This window comes from Acanthopagrus latus, chromosome 3, assembly GCF_904848185.1.
Source record: "Acanthopagrus latus isolate v.2019 chromosome 3, fAcaLat1.1, whole genome shotgun sequence".
NCBI lineage: Eukaryota > Metazoa > Chordata > Actinopteri > Spariformes > Sparidae > Acanthopagrus > Acanthopagrus latus.
Window position 1 is genome coordinate 13,738,702 of NC_051041.1, and position 16,208 is coordinate 13,754,909.

A 16,208-nucleotide genomic window follows, 5' to 3' on the forward strand; every position below is an offset into this window, starting at 1 on the left:
CAAGTTTCATAATAGTCTTTTATTAAGCTACAGTCCAATTTTATGGTGATATGATTCACAGGGGTGTGATTATTTTTAATTACAAGCTACATGGAGTTCTACTTTTACACGCCCCCCCAAAACTGCAGTAATCTAATAGTGAGCTTTATTGAGAGATCCACCCCAGTTCTCACATAATTATCATCATTATTGCACATTATAGTGATACAGTGGAGGTTATGAGGTGATAATTGAAATTCACAGATGTACTATGAATATCAATTGTGGAAGGTTATTTCGGGAAAAGCACAGGCAATGTAAAAAAAAAAAAAAAATAACATTTCAAGTTAATTTCCTGCGTTTAAAATCCGGCTTAAATAAAGACCAGTAATGTTATTACTTACATGTGCTTCAAGTATCCAAAGTAAAAGTACTCCAATATTGTTATAAGACTCTTAACACCGATGCATCAGTACATAAGCAGCGATCTACTGTGTTAGCTGCTCAAGGTGGGGTTAACAGTTTATAGAATTAGTTTGAATCAGTGGCTGCCAACCTGTGGGTCAGGCCCCCTCTCAAGGGTCACAAAATAAATCGGGTGGGTCGTGAGAAGATTAATGGGAGAGGGGAGAAGAAAAACAGCTCTTTAATCTTTGCTTATTTAAAATTAATTATTCATTACTTGTATCTCTTTGGACCTTGAACTGTTATTTAACGGAAAGCATGTGAAAAGATTAGAGGGGAAATCCACCTCGAGTGGAGCTGCTAACGACTCATAGACGGACAGGGTTTTACATCGCAGAGACTGAGATCAACCACTTTAACCTCAAATAATGTGTAGTAATTTCTAAGCATATCAAATGTTATGTAAAATGTTCAAATTTCAGTTGAAAAGCACTCAAGTAAAGATAATGGAGTAAAAAGTACAATATTTCTCTCTGAAGGCAGGTGGAGTAGAAGTATACAGTAGCATTTAAATGATAATACTAACATAACGTTCAAAGATAATCAATAAAAGTAACTAATGTTTTGACATTGTGCCAAAGATCTAAAATCTTTGCTTCCCCACCGCCAAGCCATCAAGAACCCCTTCACTAGTGGTGTAGCCTGAACAACACCAACAGTTCTCTGAGCTTGCAGTCCAGCCAGAGAATATATTCCACAGTACCACTGATGATGAAGCTAACTTGCTAATGGCGAGGATTGAGTAGGGTGAGAAAATTGATACCAGCTAAAACAAGCAGCGGGCGAAAGCCATAGTTAGCAGCAGTCAGCGGTTACTCTGGTGAGATGCTCTCACCTGCTGTTTGGAGAATGAACTCTAGAGGCTGTCAGTTCTTACATATCGCCCCTTTAACTTAAGGTAGGCCTACTTAGTTACAAGTAGATGTTACATGTTGTCTTGCTCTGGATCTCTCTTTTTTTTTTAAAGGGGCATTATGCAGCTTTGGAGAAGAAACACAGAATTTTGATATTCACAATATCAGTGGGGTAATAACACAAGCTGCTCTCAGAAGTAAATAAGGTCACCAGAACACTGTTTGAAGCTATGTGTAGAAAGGTGGCAGGGTAAATTAAATGTAAACAAAGTAAAACAGCATGGAATGATGTTGTCCTTTAAGGTCAGTACATTCAATTTATTCAGTCATGAAAACAAAAACTTAATTTTTGTTAATTAATTTTGTTTATGCATAAAAAAGTAATTTGGTACGTAAAAGTAATCTAGGTTACAAGTATTGACAACTAAATAAAGAAAAGCCTTGTAAAGCTTATTCATGCCTTAACTGCTCTTCGTTGGTATATTGAGAGACTGAATGTATTATCTGACCTAGAATCAGCTCATTTAACTTGTAAATGTTGAGTCAGGAGCACAACATTAAGCCAAAACAACAAATTATTTGAAACAGAGATTTTGTGATTTCCTGTCAAATTCAGTAAACTAAAAACATCTTTAGTCTTACATAATGTACATTCAGGTGGACGGTGTGATACTGCACCCCTCAGCCTGCGTGATCAGGCCCTGATTGGACCTGTTCTGGGCACTGATTGGCTGTTTCAGGTTCACCCTTCACGCGATAATTCTTGGTCACAAGCTGAGGGAGGTAATCAATCAATCAACCTTGTTAGCCTCCGGCTCAGGAGGAGCAATTTGCTTCGTGGCCCTTAACGTGGCTTAATTGATTATTAGTACAAATTTATGGGTTTCCAGCAGCGATGGAAGACGACTGTGATGAAGATTTTGGTAAGGCTGACATTTAAATGTTGTTGGGGTTTTTTTTGCCTTTACTCGTCGACCAAAGAGGGACTTTTAGCCGCGTGTCATTTAGTAAACTTTTAACGACTTTACAAAACTTTCTGGACGCATTTTAAAGCCGATAATCTCTCACATGAGGTGCAGCCCCCCCTGTTGCTGAGCTCCACAGAGACAAATTAAAGATTTAAACCTGGGTTATTAACATTCACGACCCGGTGTTTTGTGGGTGGGGACAGGTTAGCTAGTTTAGCCGCCGCTAGCCGCGCAGAGTTAATTAACGGTCAGGTGAGGTGGCACGAGGCGCTCCACAGCTGGGACACTAATTAAGTCACTGCAGACAACAGCTCCTCCTGAGGATGACGTTTATCAGGTTGTGTTCAACCTGCAGGTCACCGCGTGACTCATGAAATATGAAAGACATAACTGCTACCACATTATCAAGTTATTTCTTACAGGAGAGGCCCTTCTTTCAGCTGAGGTGATCAATATTTACAGCCTCCAGGGCCCCAACTTTACAGCTGAGTAAGGTGAATCCACTGAAATAAAGTCATATATAATGTGGGATGCAATAATATATAGAGTGTGAAAACATGGCCAGGATTCTGTCAATGCCTCAACACAGTCTACAGAAAACAAGGTGAATAATTGATTAGTAGGATGACTTACGTATTCTATCTATTATCTCTTTTGACAATCTCTTTAAAGACAAAAAATGCCACAACAAAACGTATTGCACCTTTTTAAATGTGACTGTTATGTAAACTGAATGTAGAGATGTTTTTTCTTCTTCTTTTCTAACAGCTTAAAGAGCACAACAATAATCAGTTAATTGACTAATCAACAGATTTATGACACTGATTTATGGACAAATCCTTTATTTTTAACCCTAGGTCAAAGCCTCCTTTACACTCAAGTGGGCACTATGTAGCTTTGGAGAAGAAATTCAAACTGAGAATTTAATATTTACAATATTAATGAGGTAATAACACAAACTCATTTTTATTTTAAGCTATTCTCAGAGAAAATAAGGTCTCCAGAACACTGTTTGAAGCTAGAAAGATGGCAGGGTCCACCACATATAAACACAGTAAAACAATATGAAATTGTGTTCTACTCAAAGAATGGACAGTTACTTTGTTTGTGTTGATGAAGATCTTTTTCTTTCTTCTCCAGAACTACATAGTGCACCTTTAACAGTCAAAAATAATAAAATCTAAAAATGCAGGAATCAGCCTATGATATATTGTCCACTGGGTTTTCTTTTGATTGACGCTTGTGATTCCTCCTCGGAAGCTCGTCTCACCAAATTCCCCTTAAACCTCCCAAAATGTGCATGAACTCAGTAGCAACAACAGCCCTGGATGTGAATGCTACTCTGTCGGAGGGGCCTCTCACAAAATGCTGCTTCTCATTGTATAATTTAGAATAAATTAACAAATGACAGTGGGGCCTCATTATGAATTGGTTTGTGTCTGTAGAGACATTATAAGAAGATGAAACCAAAAGTACTAAACTCAGAACCTTCCAAGCCAAACTACAGACATGGAAAGACTCAGTGTCCTTCACATGAATATTAGGATGGAGAGAAGGAAGACGGGAAGAAAAAAACTATAAGAAAACACCTCGAATAATAATGAAACATCATTCTGATAATTGACATTCCCAACATCCACACAGACAGACAGATGCATAAATAATTCTATCAGGCAGAACGTAATGCACATCACTGTGAAGGCATCAGAACATTTTTAAGGCTAGTAATGAATGTCTGAGTACACCCTGAGTCTTCTGTACTGAGCTTAACCTCACTTCACAGCAAGAATACAAGTCAGATGAACTGAGAGGTCTGAGCGGTTTATGTCCTCTAGGCATATCGGACTTATGATCAAAACCTCGCTGTGTTTTCACACCTGTAGTTGAGCTCATTTGGTCCACACCAAGCGAAAAACTTCACACACAGTTATACAGACTGACAGGTAACTCGTTGATTGGACAGTTTTGGCGATCCTGCATCATAAGTTTGTGCACCACTTTAATGCTTCTATTTATGTCCTTTTGTGTCACAAACACTTAAAAACAAAACAGATTTTAAGTGTTTTAAGACTGCAGATCTACTGCACGTTATGAATAATGACCAACAGATAGTGACAGGATGAAAAGCAGTCGTCATGTACTTGTACTGATTTGGGGCTTATAAGTGTGGGATCACTAATAGACTCAATGACGTGACAAAGTACACATAGTTGGATACAAACAAAGCAGTTATTTCCTTCTTTTTATTCTTTGTATTTCACCAGGTTAGTCCCATTGAGATCACATATCTCTTTTACGAGGAACACAGACAAAGCACACCCAAGTAATCGGATAAAACATTTGCGCGCAGACAACCTGGACTCAATTGTTTTTACCGTAGTTTTAAAGCTGTTTAGTGGTGAAATACTCCAGAGTTTTAAATTCAGCTTGTAGATTGTTCCATGCATTGGGTACTGAATTCCTAATAGCTTTCTTTACCAATTCATTTTGGACTCTTGGAACAACAAATTGCAAAATGTCAAGAGAACGCAGACTGTGATTTGCACATTTCTAGTTTAAAAGAGAAGATAAGTAAATAGGAAGCTTGCCAAGAATGACTTTGTAAATAAAAACAAACCAGTGACTGAGGAAGTGTTTGACAGGTTTTGACCTATTAATCAGAGAAATACTCATGCTGACCTGCAATTATTAGTAATTTAGCTTTTGAAATCATGTTAAATTAACTTATCTGCTTTCAAAAGTCCTGAGGTTGTTCAGCTTACTTTCACACTACAAATAAACCGACAGGAATCCACTTGGAAGCTGGCTCACCTGTTCAAGCAGTCTTAGTCTGGTTATGTATTATATGATTTGTATCAGATATTCTGTCAATATAAATTGTGATTGTTCTGTGCATCTGACATATTGCACATCTGTCAATCCTGGGAGACTTCTCCCTCCTCTGTGGCTCTTCCTGAGTTTTCATCCATCTTTTTTTGCCCCGTTAAAAGTTTTTTTTTTGTCAATATGGCAAGCTTTCTGGTACAAGTTACAAAACCATGAAGAAGTCTCTGCAGGTCTGGTTTAGGTTGATAATCAGAGTTTTAGAGACAAAGTGCTGATAATTGTAACACACATTATGTCTGTTAAAGAGGTCCAGGCTTTACAGATCGTAGACAAGAGTAAAAAAAATAAAAATTCTTCTCACTTCACTCTGTTACAGACTGTCCAAGCCTTCTGTGTGAAGAACTGGAGGACTTTGAAACAAAGAACGGCCGAGGGATTATTGGGAAGAGGAGGAGGGATGGAGAAGGGGAAGTGTTTAATCAGAGGGAGGATGAAGAGCCAGGAGGGGAGACAGGGAGTGAAAATAAGGATGGGGAGGGGGAGGATAAAGAAAAGCAAGTTGTCATGTCAGAAGAGGAAGTGATGGAGACAGAGGAAAAAGAGGAGGAGGAGGAGGAGGAGCAGGTGAAGCTAGAGAGTAGGCAGGTAGTGGACGATGCACAGGAGGTACAGATGGAAGAGAACAAGATTAAGAACAATGAGGAAACACTCGCTGCTATACAAGAGGACAAAGACACAAAAGGTCTAGAAGAGAGCGATGAGAAGAAAAAGAGTAGGAAGAGACGAGGTAAGAAGCAAAGTGAGCATGTGAGAAACAGGAGAAGTTTAAAAGATGTCAGTGAGAGGCTTGAGGAGGAAAAGAGCTGTATGATACAGGAGGTGACAGCGGTGAGCTCAGAGGACAGCTCAGCTCTGTCGGAGCCTCCCATTGGACTGATGAACAGCTGCGACCTGTCTGATCCTGTCTATCTGGGTTGTGGGGGGACTGGGCTGTACTGCCCGCCAGTTCCTGTTCCCCTGCTGTACTCCTCACAACCTCCAGTCCCGATCCAGCCTGCACCTGCTCAGCCTCACGGGACGAAAAGGCCACACAGCCCCATGCTTCCTCACAGTCTCCCCCAGCAGGGCCCACAGCCTCTTGAGGTGAGAATAGAGTGTCACTGTGTACCAGCCACACACAGTAAACACAGATAGTCAACAGCCTTGCACCTGAACTTCTTTCCAGCACATTTGGACTCATGAACACGCATTATTTCCCTTTATCTGCCCTTTAAATGGTACTCGACAAATAAATTACTGTGCTCTTAGAATGTTTTCAGACTCACAATGGACAGTTTTAAATGTGCATCTAAACATATCATCTTTTTTTGAGTACCATGTGGTTCTTATGTCTGCCTGCCTGCCTGTTGACATATTTTGTAAGCATAAAGAACAACTGTAAAATATGCAGTCACAAAATTTTACAGATTTTGAAATTTGGCATGGTCCAAGCAAGGGTGGCAGAACTAGGGAGGTAGGAATTAGGGAAGGGGTTATTTTTCTCCCACTTTGTGCCCTGGGCCCACATTTATTTTAATTTGCAGATAACTGTATCACAGTTTCAATCATTCCTGTCAACTGTTGTTTAGCTGTTGTTTTTGGCCTGTCTGTATACATATTTTTTCATTGCAATAGAGTCACAACCACGAAACATGCACTATCGTTGCATTTGTGGAATTGAGAACAAAATGAAGGCCAAGTTGAAAGATCGGAGATCCAAGCAAGGGAGCTGAAAGTCTGTCAGAATGTGGGGTCTACACCACCCACAATACAAAAGGTGGTAAATAGTTCAGTCAGGTGTGTTTAATGCAAAGAGCGACTTATATAGCCTTGTGCCACTGGCCTCAAGCAGAGAGAGGAGGAGGCTACAAAGAATTTGTAAGCTCATTCCTCAAACTCCAAATCCTTGCACTGTTATTTCCTTTTCAGATCAAACTGATGCAATTTATTAGATTTTATGAAACTCCGTCTGGAGTCATGAAAGGTTTTATATACAACCTTTTCACGTATGCGATAGTACTCCCAAAGACATGTAAACAGACTTTGATGTGTAAATGTGGTGGAGTTTCCCTTTAAGTGGCTTCACGGTTATAACAAATCCAACTTCAGTCTGCTGCAGCCCCTGCAACAAACTCAGTTTTGGCTGATATTTTCAGACACTGATGAATACAATTTTATGTTTACTATAGAGGGAAAGCGTGAATGTAGTGTTATTGATATCAATCCAATATATAGATGTGTTCAAATTGTTTTGTCTGTGCAGAGTATTGTAAACTCTATATAACATAAGACAGACCAGTACAGAAACACCACTAACAGCAACCTCCATGCTAGAACATCTAATTAAATAAACACATCTATAACAGTGTTGAAATCATCAAAATAGATTATATGGCAGCTGTACCAAATGGCATCAGATTGTATGTATGCACTTAATTAAGTTTAAACTATTGGATGGATAGAGGGATGCTTGGATGGATGGATTGATTGATTGATCCCCGAGGGGAATTTAGGTAATCATAGCAGCGGTACAAATAATTACAATTATTATTAAGAATTATTCATTCCAGTTGAAACATTTTGATGTCTGCTGCTTCATTTTTGTTCATTTCAGCTTAGACCCAAATTCAGCCGGACAGCTTAGAGATATTTGGAAACTTTGGGTAAATTGCATGAACTTGAAAATAAACGTCTGTGGTTTTGAATAATGTTTGATTGCAGAGCAGCATGGCAGACATTTATGCATCTTCTAGTTAAGATCTCCATGTTACTCATTTGTCACACATAATTACAGTGTGATGTGTATGAAATGATTAACACCTACAGTCTACTGCAATATTAATGATGTAGTTGTGAATACAGCCTCCTGATTTAAATCTCTGGCTCAGTGTGTGATCTGGTGTTATATCAGTGGGCGAAAGACTTTCATTGAAGCATTGGAGTACGCACATGCAGAATTTGATCATGTCAAACTGTGTCAAATCATTTCTTCTAACTCTGAAAATGTGTGAGGGGAAATGTACTGTAATAATTTTTTTATTATATGCCAGTATAATCTACTGTACCTACACCATGAAATTTGTCAGTAATCTTTATTTTGTAAGTTGGCATTGTTCACCATCCACAGCTGCAGATAATCATAAAGTCACATTATAAACAGCAAAAAATGTAAATTTTCCTGATTTCAGGCTTCAGCTGCACTCATTGGAGAAATACAGCAAGCAGAAAAACAAACATAAACCATAAAATACAAACATGCCTGTTTTGCTTGTCCTGTGAGTCGGGTTGTGGATAGGGCCAAATAATACAGCTGCTGACACTGAAACAATAAGTCAATTAATTCCTATATTAACAGGAAATTAATTGTAACTTATTTTGAGAACTGTTTAATAGTTCAAGCCTTTTTTCTAGCCAAACAATGGCAAATTAAATATCTTTGGGTTATAGTCTGTCAGACAAATGAGGCAATTAAAGAAATGATCTTGGGCCCCATTTTTTATATAGTCTAAACAATTAATTGGTCTGTCGAGAAAATAATTTCAAATCATTTAAAGATGAAAAAATCATTACTTACTCAGAATCTTTGTTACTTTGCCTTCTGTGGGCTGAAACATTCAACTGCGCTCTTTTTGCAGCACTTCAGTTGTGTTTTGGCAGACAAAGATCCCTGCTGGCTTTTGGTTTACACCAAATTTTTTGCCATCCTTCAAACTTGAGTTCAGCTTTAAAGAAATGTGATTATTCACACTTAACAATGCAAATAATTACAATTTTTAATCAGACAATATTTGACCGAGTTGAAGAGTACTGAGGCAATGTTTGTCTGGTAAATGGCAGATGGAGATAACCCAGGTCTACTCCACCCGGCGCTCCATCCGATACAGCACCAGGGGTCGAGGCCGCGCCCTGAGCTTCTCTCTACTGCCGGGGTTAGAGACTGTGGACAGCTGCCTGCTGCCACCTGCACCAAAGAAGAAAACACGAACACTCTACAGTACTGGTAAAGTGTCAGTTTATCCAGGTGTGTTCAGATTTGACTAAGCAAATAGTTTACCTCCATTTGGTGTGTGTGTTTTTGTACATTTGCATATGCGTGCAGATCAGTTAGAGCATTTAGAGGCCTTGTTCCTGGAGGACCACTATCCTGATGCAGAGAAGAGGAAAATCATCGCTGCTGCAGTTGGTGTCACACCTCAAAGAATTATGGTTTGACAGCCATTTTCCGCTTTTGATCCTCTGAGAAATGTCCCCTATGAATGTAACTCTAAGAACAGATTAAGTGCTTAGCAAACAGGGAGTTTCTCACGACCATCCTAACATTCTCTCCAATATTTGACTGCATGTTTTTGTGTGCCAGGTCTGGTTTCAGAACCGCAGGGCAAAATGGAGGAAAGTGGAGCGTTCCATTACGGCAAAGGTTGAACACAGACAGAGTAGAGCTGGATATAACAGCAGCCCTATACATCAACCAATTAACTCCACCCTACCCACACTGGCACCTAACAGGTATCACAGTGTCATCTTTGTGTTTATGTAGTTTTTTAGCTGTCATATGGTGTATTATTAGTTATGTTCACTCTCTTTTTCAGTAAGGGAGCTCCCTCTTTTTCTGGTCACTTTGCCACCAATGTGCCCCAGCTCACCTCCACAGCACCTTCTTTCCCCACCGTGTCCAACCAGACTGTGCCTTCCTACAGCAACCTGCTGACCAGCCTCAACAGCCCAGGTCTCTAAATCCTCATTGATGTACACATTTGCTCAAAATGTACTGCTCTTGATGCATTCGATCGTGCTCAATAGTTAGTATTCAAAATCAGTATGGTTTCTGGGGGAACTATGCTATTTCCCTTAACCAACCAGACTCAGGATGTCTTTGTTATTTCATTGTGTGAAACCAGAGGTTGTGATAAATGGTGAAATTAGCTACATTAGCTTAATTAATGAAGGTCTTTGTGATTGAGCAGCATTCAAATGACACTTTCTCCACAGCTGAGAGTTTAATAGTCTTTGCTCAGAGGTCTAGCATTAATAATCTTTAATTAATTCATGTTAGATTACATTTGTTGTGTGCACACAGCCTGAGGTTGTGTTCAAATGAAAATAATGCAGCTGCCTTGTTCTTGTTCAGTTCAGTGAGACCACGATATGTGGGGATACTGATGCAGAGGGCATCAGCAGAACAACTGCGGGGTTGTCTGGCAAAGATAGGAAACTGGTGAAGCTGTAAAATCCTGTCTCATAATTCAGCTATAGTCATGCTAAATGCAAGGCTTGTTTTGGTCTGAATGTCCCACCGAGAGGTCCCACTGATGGCACCAACAGCCCCTTAGTATGTATCATAAAAATGAAGAAAGCATATGTTGTTGGACACAACATTAGTATATGTCCCCAAAGTGCAGGATGAGTCATCAATATTTTTATTGAATTCTTCTAAAATACCTACAAAACGACTTTATTTTGCTGTTCTTGGGCCTGATACTGGCATATAGGTGGGATATATAGACATTTACACTTAATGGGAATTTAAAGAGAGCTTTATCTTGATTCTGTAGGAATCCATGCTTTGAGTTCAGCCAAATTTAATCTCAGTGCTCAGTGAACCCTTCACACTGCATGCTAAGAAGAGTAAAATTCCCCAGAAACCAAACTACAGTATCGCTTTAATCTCAATGTTTAATCTCTTTGTATAATCTCCAAGGCCAATCCAGAGGGAGAGATGGGGGCCAGCACCAGCTTTCATCTCAGGGGGGGTTGGCAGAGTACCACCCACGCCCCATGCACAGCCCTCCCCCACTGCGCCGAGCCAGTCTCCCCCTTTTCACAGCGACCTACAACCCTGCCAACCCAACTCCGCCTCTTCTCAACACCCTGGCTCACACCCCACCTCTGTTCCTGGATGCTGTGGAGGCTGGCTCCTCCTTGGCCCATCGTGACTCCCAGTCTCTGCAGACAGACACCAGGTCAGCTCAGCTCACAGCCGGCAGTGACATGAATACTAGAAGATGATTTGAACGGGGACAACGAGTACAAGAGATGACAGGAGGACAGTGGGTTGGCAGGCTGCAGACACGAGCAGGGATCCTGCGAAATACTGATATAATGATGCCTCAGACAGCGCCTGTAATAGAGGGAGTCAGTTTCAGCTGGTGCTCTGAAATATCTCTGAAATCATGCTGTGAGACGTCTCAGTTGCTTTGCACAAAATTATTTTTGTTTGTTAGATGACATTTATGAATCACAGCACTAAAAGTCCCCCAATGCAAGACGACACAAAGACAAACATTGAATATTAACACATTTTCAATCTGGTCCTGCTATTAACGTTAGAGGGTCAGTTCACTTAAATTACAACGGAACATATTTTCACTGGTACGACTTTGAACATAAATAATAGTTCCTTTGAGATTGGTTGACAGTGTGTTCTGTAGAGTAACTGGGACATTCTGCCTCAAACAGTGAGAGCACTAATAACCCAATGACTCCCTGCAGTGTTAAACATTACGAGGTAATTGAGAAAATGTTTGTTTTGTATAGCTAGAGGCATGTCTCTGGATGGCAATGTTGGTTGGTCAATCTGCTTTGCCATGAAAGAGGATGAACCCTGCTGATTCTGGCGATCTCCTGACAGTCAAAGTTTTCGCTTAAAAACATGCCTGATTGGCACAAAGTTTATCATCCTCAGACTCTACTTCTCTCATAATAGTGACGTTTAAGGTAAGTACAGACTGTAGACCCAAACTTAAACTATTTTTTTCAAGATAACGGAATGGCTTACTTTAGTACAATATCTTCAAAAATGTTGATATTGCAGAGAAAAATTGACACAATACTGAGTCATAAAAATAACAAAGGTTGGTGTTAAGATAGAGCGAGTACATGCAGTTGATACGGGTAGATCTGTACAGTGTAAACATTCAGAATTTTTGCATTGGTATTTCGATGTTTTTGACGACACTTTTGCACACATACACATAGACGCAGAGCAGTATGCTGTAATTTAACTAGCACATAATTTCCATGCTCAATTGTGTCTGACATAGCCACCATATAGCACATTCACTAGCAAGGACCACACATTCAACAAGATTCGTTTAAAAGATTTATTATGAAAGAAAGAGAAAACGAAATGTTGAGGATCTTGGTACTTCGAGTACATTGTGGGGAAGCTCTGTAGAGAATCCGCCGCCGTACCCGGGCAGCGACAGACCCCATGGTCCTACGAAGGGGAGGAAATTAAAGAACAAACAGGGAGAGAGAAATTGGGGGGGGGGGGGAGGGGCGCTGAATACGAGAGCGAAGACGAGGAGAGGGTCAGGTGGTATTTATAGGAATATCGGAAGTTGGCTCTGTTGAGGTGTGGTGCTGCTCCTGAAACTTTGCCATGTAAGCTTCAACTCGAGGAAGATTTTCTTTTCTTCGACAGTTTGTGTCCTGAGTATAGAATAGCTCTTTGGTTGTTATTTTTTATATAGTACCATAAATCTCTGTGCAGTATACATTGTTGAAACTGTTTTAATACAGTGGTACCTGAGCTGACAAGATTGCAGTTCAGTCACTTGAAACAATCCTCACTCCACTAGTGGAGCGGAGCAGTAAACAAGTCTCTGTGTGTGGCTCTCATCTGGTTGTTGCTTGGGGTGGGTATGGCGGAGGATATTTGCATTAACTAGAACTTTTTTTCAGCTGTCCCCAGAGCATCTTTCAAATCTCAGTAGCTCAGCTGGGCATGGTGGGCTGCAACACTACAGGTCCAAATCATAATTAGCGGCAGCCTTTACTGTCCCTGCTCTTGATTAGATATGTGTGAACAGCCCCTAAATCTTTGGGTGAACTGACCCTGACCCACAGGGAGCTGAGATGAGTGATTTATAAAGTAATCGTAAAAAATATCACAGATTTCCGTCTGGACCCCCTTTTCCAGATAAAAATGTTGTCAGTCATTTTTGACAGTCCTGTCACTGCACAGCCTTCACCTAATGTCTCCTTGTATGACTCCCTTTCTCTTTGTTTTGGAGCAGAGTGATACAGATGACAGATGATTCAGAGATATATGGATTTATCAGAGGAGAGACGAGTTTATGACCATATGGATCTCTCTCTAGTAACACTCTATATTCATGGGTGTGTGCGCCTGAGACTAAATTCTTCTTTGTATCGTCCTCAGTTCTTTGTTTGACTTTGGGGAGAAGCTCGACTATCTGACTTCAAGCCAGCAGAACAACAACCTCCCCTATCAGCTGCAGACCTCCTACCCCACCAGCCAGCCCCAGCATCAACCTCAAGCATCTCTGCCCCGCATGGCATACCTCACCCCCTCCCCCTACCTCACCCCAAACCCCCCAGATTCTAACCCTACATCTTACCTGACCTTTGGACCTGGAGGAAACTCCACTGGCATGGTCACCTACTCGACTGGAGGCCATGCCTACTTCCAGTCCCAGAGCACAGGGCAGATCCTGCTGCAGACGGCAGGCCATCATGGTGAGTCACAGGGATGGCATTTGATTTATTTATTTTTGGAACCAATCTTACATGTTGAGATGAGAACATATTTGCAAAATACCAAAAAAAAAGGAAACCAAAACATGTAGATTTATTTGTGAACACAATATCTCAGAAATGCTTGAAAAGTTTGACACCAATCACCACTTAAACTTGAGGAGGAACTGATCAGAATTTGGTGGTTAAAGGTCACTTTGACCTCCCAAACAGATTTTTTGCCATTTCTCAAGAATTCATACAATAATTACAACTAAATTGTACAGAAATGTCTAATAGGATAAAATGGAGTGATGTCATTTACAAACCAAAGGTCACCTTCAGTGCGACTTCATAATGTTCTATTAAACATGTTGTCCACATTATTCCGTGCAATAGCTCAGGCACTGCAACTGGGCAGACACGAACATGAGGCAGTAATTCTAGGTCTTATTTGTTTGTGACAGTGTAATAAAACACCTGTATGAAAATGGAGAATCTGGTTGCATGGACGCACAATGGCCTTGGTGTTACAGTCATGTTGAGTGTGGAGTCAAAGTTTTCTTTCAGTTAGTATCTCAATATTCCTCAACATAGAAACACAGGATTTTCATGGTAATTGTAGTTGTCAACTATCCAGTCAGAAGCTTCCTTTCTGCAGTTGGGAATAAAATACTACATGTTCATCCAAAATTAACCCAGAATTTCAAAATGAATTGTTTTATCATGCTGAATGTATTATTGGGTTTCTAAAAGTATAGTTGTATACTTACAGATATATCCTAGTTGTTTATCTTTTTATACTGATGATTTAAATGTAACAGTTTCATACCGTCCAAATCTTGGAAGTGCTTAGTCAACAAAATTCCTCTATTCAGTTCTTCTCTACTCCTTAATGACCCCATAAACTCTTCCTGCTGAGCAGTTGACTCTCGAGTAAAGACCACAACCAACAATGAAAATACAAATGTTTATTTTGGCGTTAGCATTTGGCCTTTTTATTTATTGAGTAAACCTGGACAGTAAAGTACAATCATTGCATTGCCTAATTTAGTGAAAACAAATGGGAACTTGTCCTCCTGTGCTCTTATTATCTACTTTATTATAATGTACACTTAATTTACTTGCATTTGAACCTCATACAATATAAACATCTTGGGTAAGCAAGAGGGAAGACATGATACAGATGTCCGTCGTACAAAACAAAACTAGAATCTACGAATTGCATAGCAGGTGGCTGAATCACTCAGACACCAGGACACCCCATTATAAGTGTTTATTGAACTTTAAACGAAGGATTAACAATGATAATGATGTGTAATCTAATCACACTTAAACCCATATTTTTATCTACTAAAGCCTAATCAAATTTGGCACAACTACATCGACCATGAAATATGTATTATTAAAATGGTTCAAGAATTCATTTGAAACTTTGTAAAATGACATAAAAGCAGCAACGCAGATTTAAACCAGACAGGTCACAAAATTAAAAATGAGGTGAGCTGCTCCGTACAACAAAGCAATCCATTTTCCCACGTTATCCTCCTTCACACCGGCCGTCAATCAGGGCCTTTGATGTGTCAGACTCAAATAATTCCCACTACCAGACAACTGAATGAATGCCAAATGCGTACAAAGTACCAATATAGGGAATTAAAAACTCATTACTTACTTGTTGCGTATTTGTGCATTGCAATAATAGATCTCATGGCACACCATCAACCACTTATGGGCTTATGGGGACCAATGAGAGAGGAGGGAGATAAGAGAGGAGTCAAGGTGGGGAACAGAAAAAAGGGAACAAACAGGAATGCAGGTCAGGTAGGCATTTATAGACATATTAGAGGATGAGGTGTGTTTGAGATGTGGCCCTGCTCCTGAGCTAAAATACCCTCGGTAAAGTTCAGCTGTCACGTCTGTGTTTTAAATCTGTTTCCTTGCAGGTGGGATCACAGCGTACCAGTCGTACCCATGGGGTAACATGTACAGTCAACCAGCCATCCACCAGCACGCTCAGTGCCCTTCAGCTTACCCCGCCAATCTAGGAGGGGCTCGAGATCATCAGCCACCCTCCTCCACCACACTGCCTCCCCCATCATTCTTCTCCCGGGGAGACCACGGGCCTTTGCATGCAAGCTCTCAGCGCTTATCACACACCCATACACACAGCACCACCACCACAACCACCAGCAGCACCACTGTCCTCCCTCCTGTGTCCACCCTGCGGCCTCCTTGCCTCAGAGCAGAGATCACTCCAACCAAGGCTTCTTCCCTTCTGCCTTCTCAGGTCAGCCCTACCTCTCCAGAAAGCCCTCCAGTACCCCCTTGTGTCAAGATTGAGTATGACAGCCCTCGAGAGATTCATAGCCACTTCCACTGTGACTTCTCCCCCATACATTTTTGACTTAATATTTGTTTGTCTGAGTGTGTGTGTGTCTTTGAAGTATCTATGTCAGTGTGTTGTGTGTGATCTTCTGCTTGTTCTATTTACATTACTATTGGGATGTTTTCAGTAGAGATGTTAATGCCAGCATACTTGTTCTAGGTTGCATGTGGCTTGGTTACAATAAATGTTCATTGCTCTGTTAATCCTTTA

The 16,208-nt window shown here is 40.5% G+C and overlaps 1 protein-coding gene across 3 annotated transcripts; it reads left to right on the forward strand.

Moving 5' to 3' along the window:
• Positions 1–2,063: 2,063 nt before the first annotated feature.
• LOC119017231 lies at positions 2,064–16,208 on the forward strand. 3 transcript variants are annotated; one of them, XM_037093769.1, is made up of 10 exons: positions 2,064–2,221; positions 5,469–6,235; positions 8,969–9,131; positions 9,231–9,337; positions 9,489–9,637; positions 9,721–9,857; positions 10,830–11,091; positions 13,296–13,612; positions 15,315–15,433; positions 15,556–15,803. In XM_037093769.1, the coding sequence occupies exons 1-10, from the start codon at positions 2,194–2,196 to the stop codon at positions 15,655–15,657; spliced, it is 2,151 nt and encodes a 716-aa protein (XP_036949664.1). In that variant the 5' UTR covers positions 2,064–2,193; the 3' UTR covers positions 15,658–15,803. The 3 variants fall into 3 exon arrangements, with proteins under 3 accessions (XP_036949664.1, XP_036949662.1, XP_036949663.1); XM_037093767.1 differs by lacking the exon at positions 15,315–15,433 and having other exon boundaries at positions 15,556–16,208; XM_037093768.1 differs by lacking the exon at positions 15,315–15,433 and having other exon boundaries at positions 9,231–9,310; positions 15,556–16,208.

What these genes read in the sequence shown, in the direction of transcription:
- LOC119017231 (XM_037093767.1), top strand. Translation starts at nt 2,194, where the DNA reads ATGGAAGACGACTGTGATGAAGATTTTG. An exon ending in CGACTGTGATGAAGATTTTG is followed by an intron (nt 2,222 to 5,468) that starts GTAAGGCTGACA and finishes ACTCTGTTACAG; the next exon opens with ACTGTCCAAGCCTTCTGTGT. An exon ending in AGGGCCCACAGCCTCTTGAG is followed by an intron (nt 6,236 to 8,968) that starts GTGAGAATAGAG and finishes GGTAAATGGCAG; the next exon opens with ATGGAGATAACCCAGGTCTA.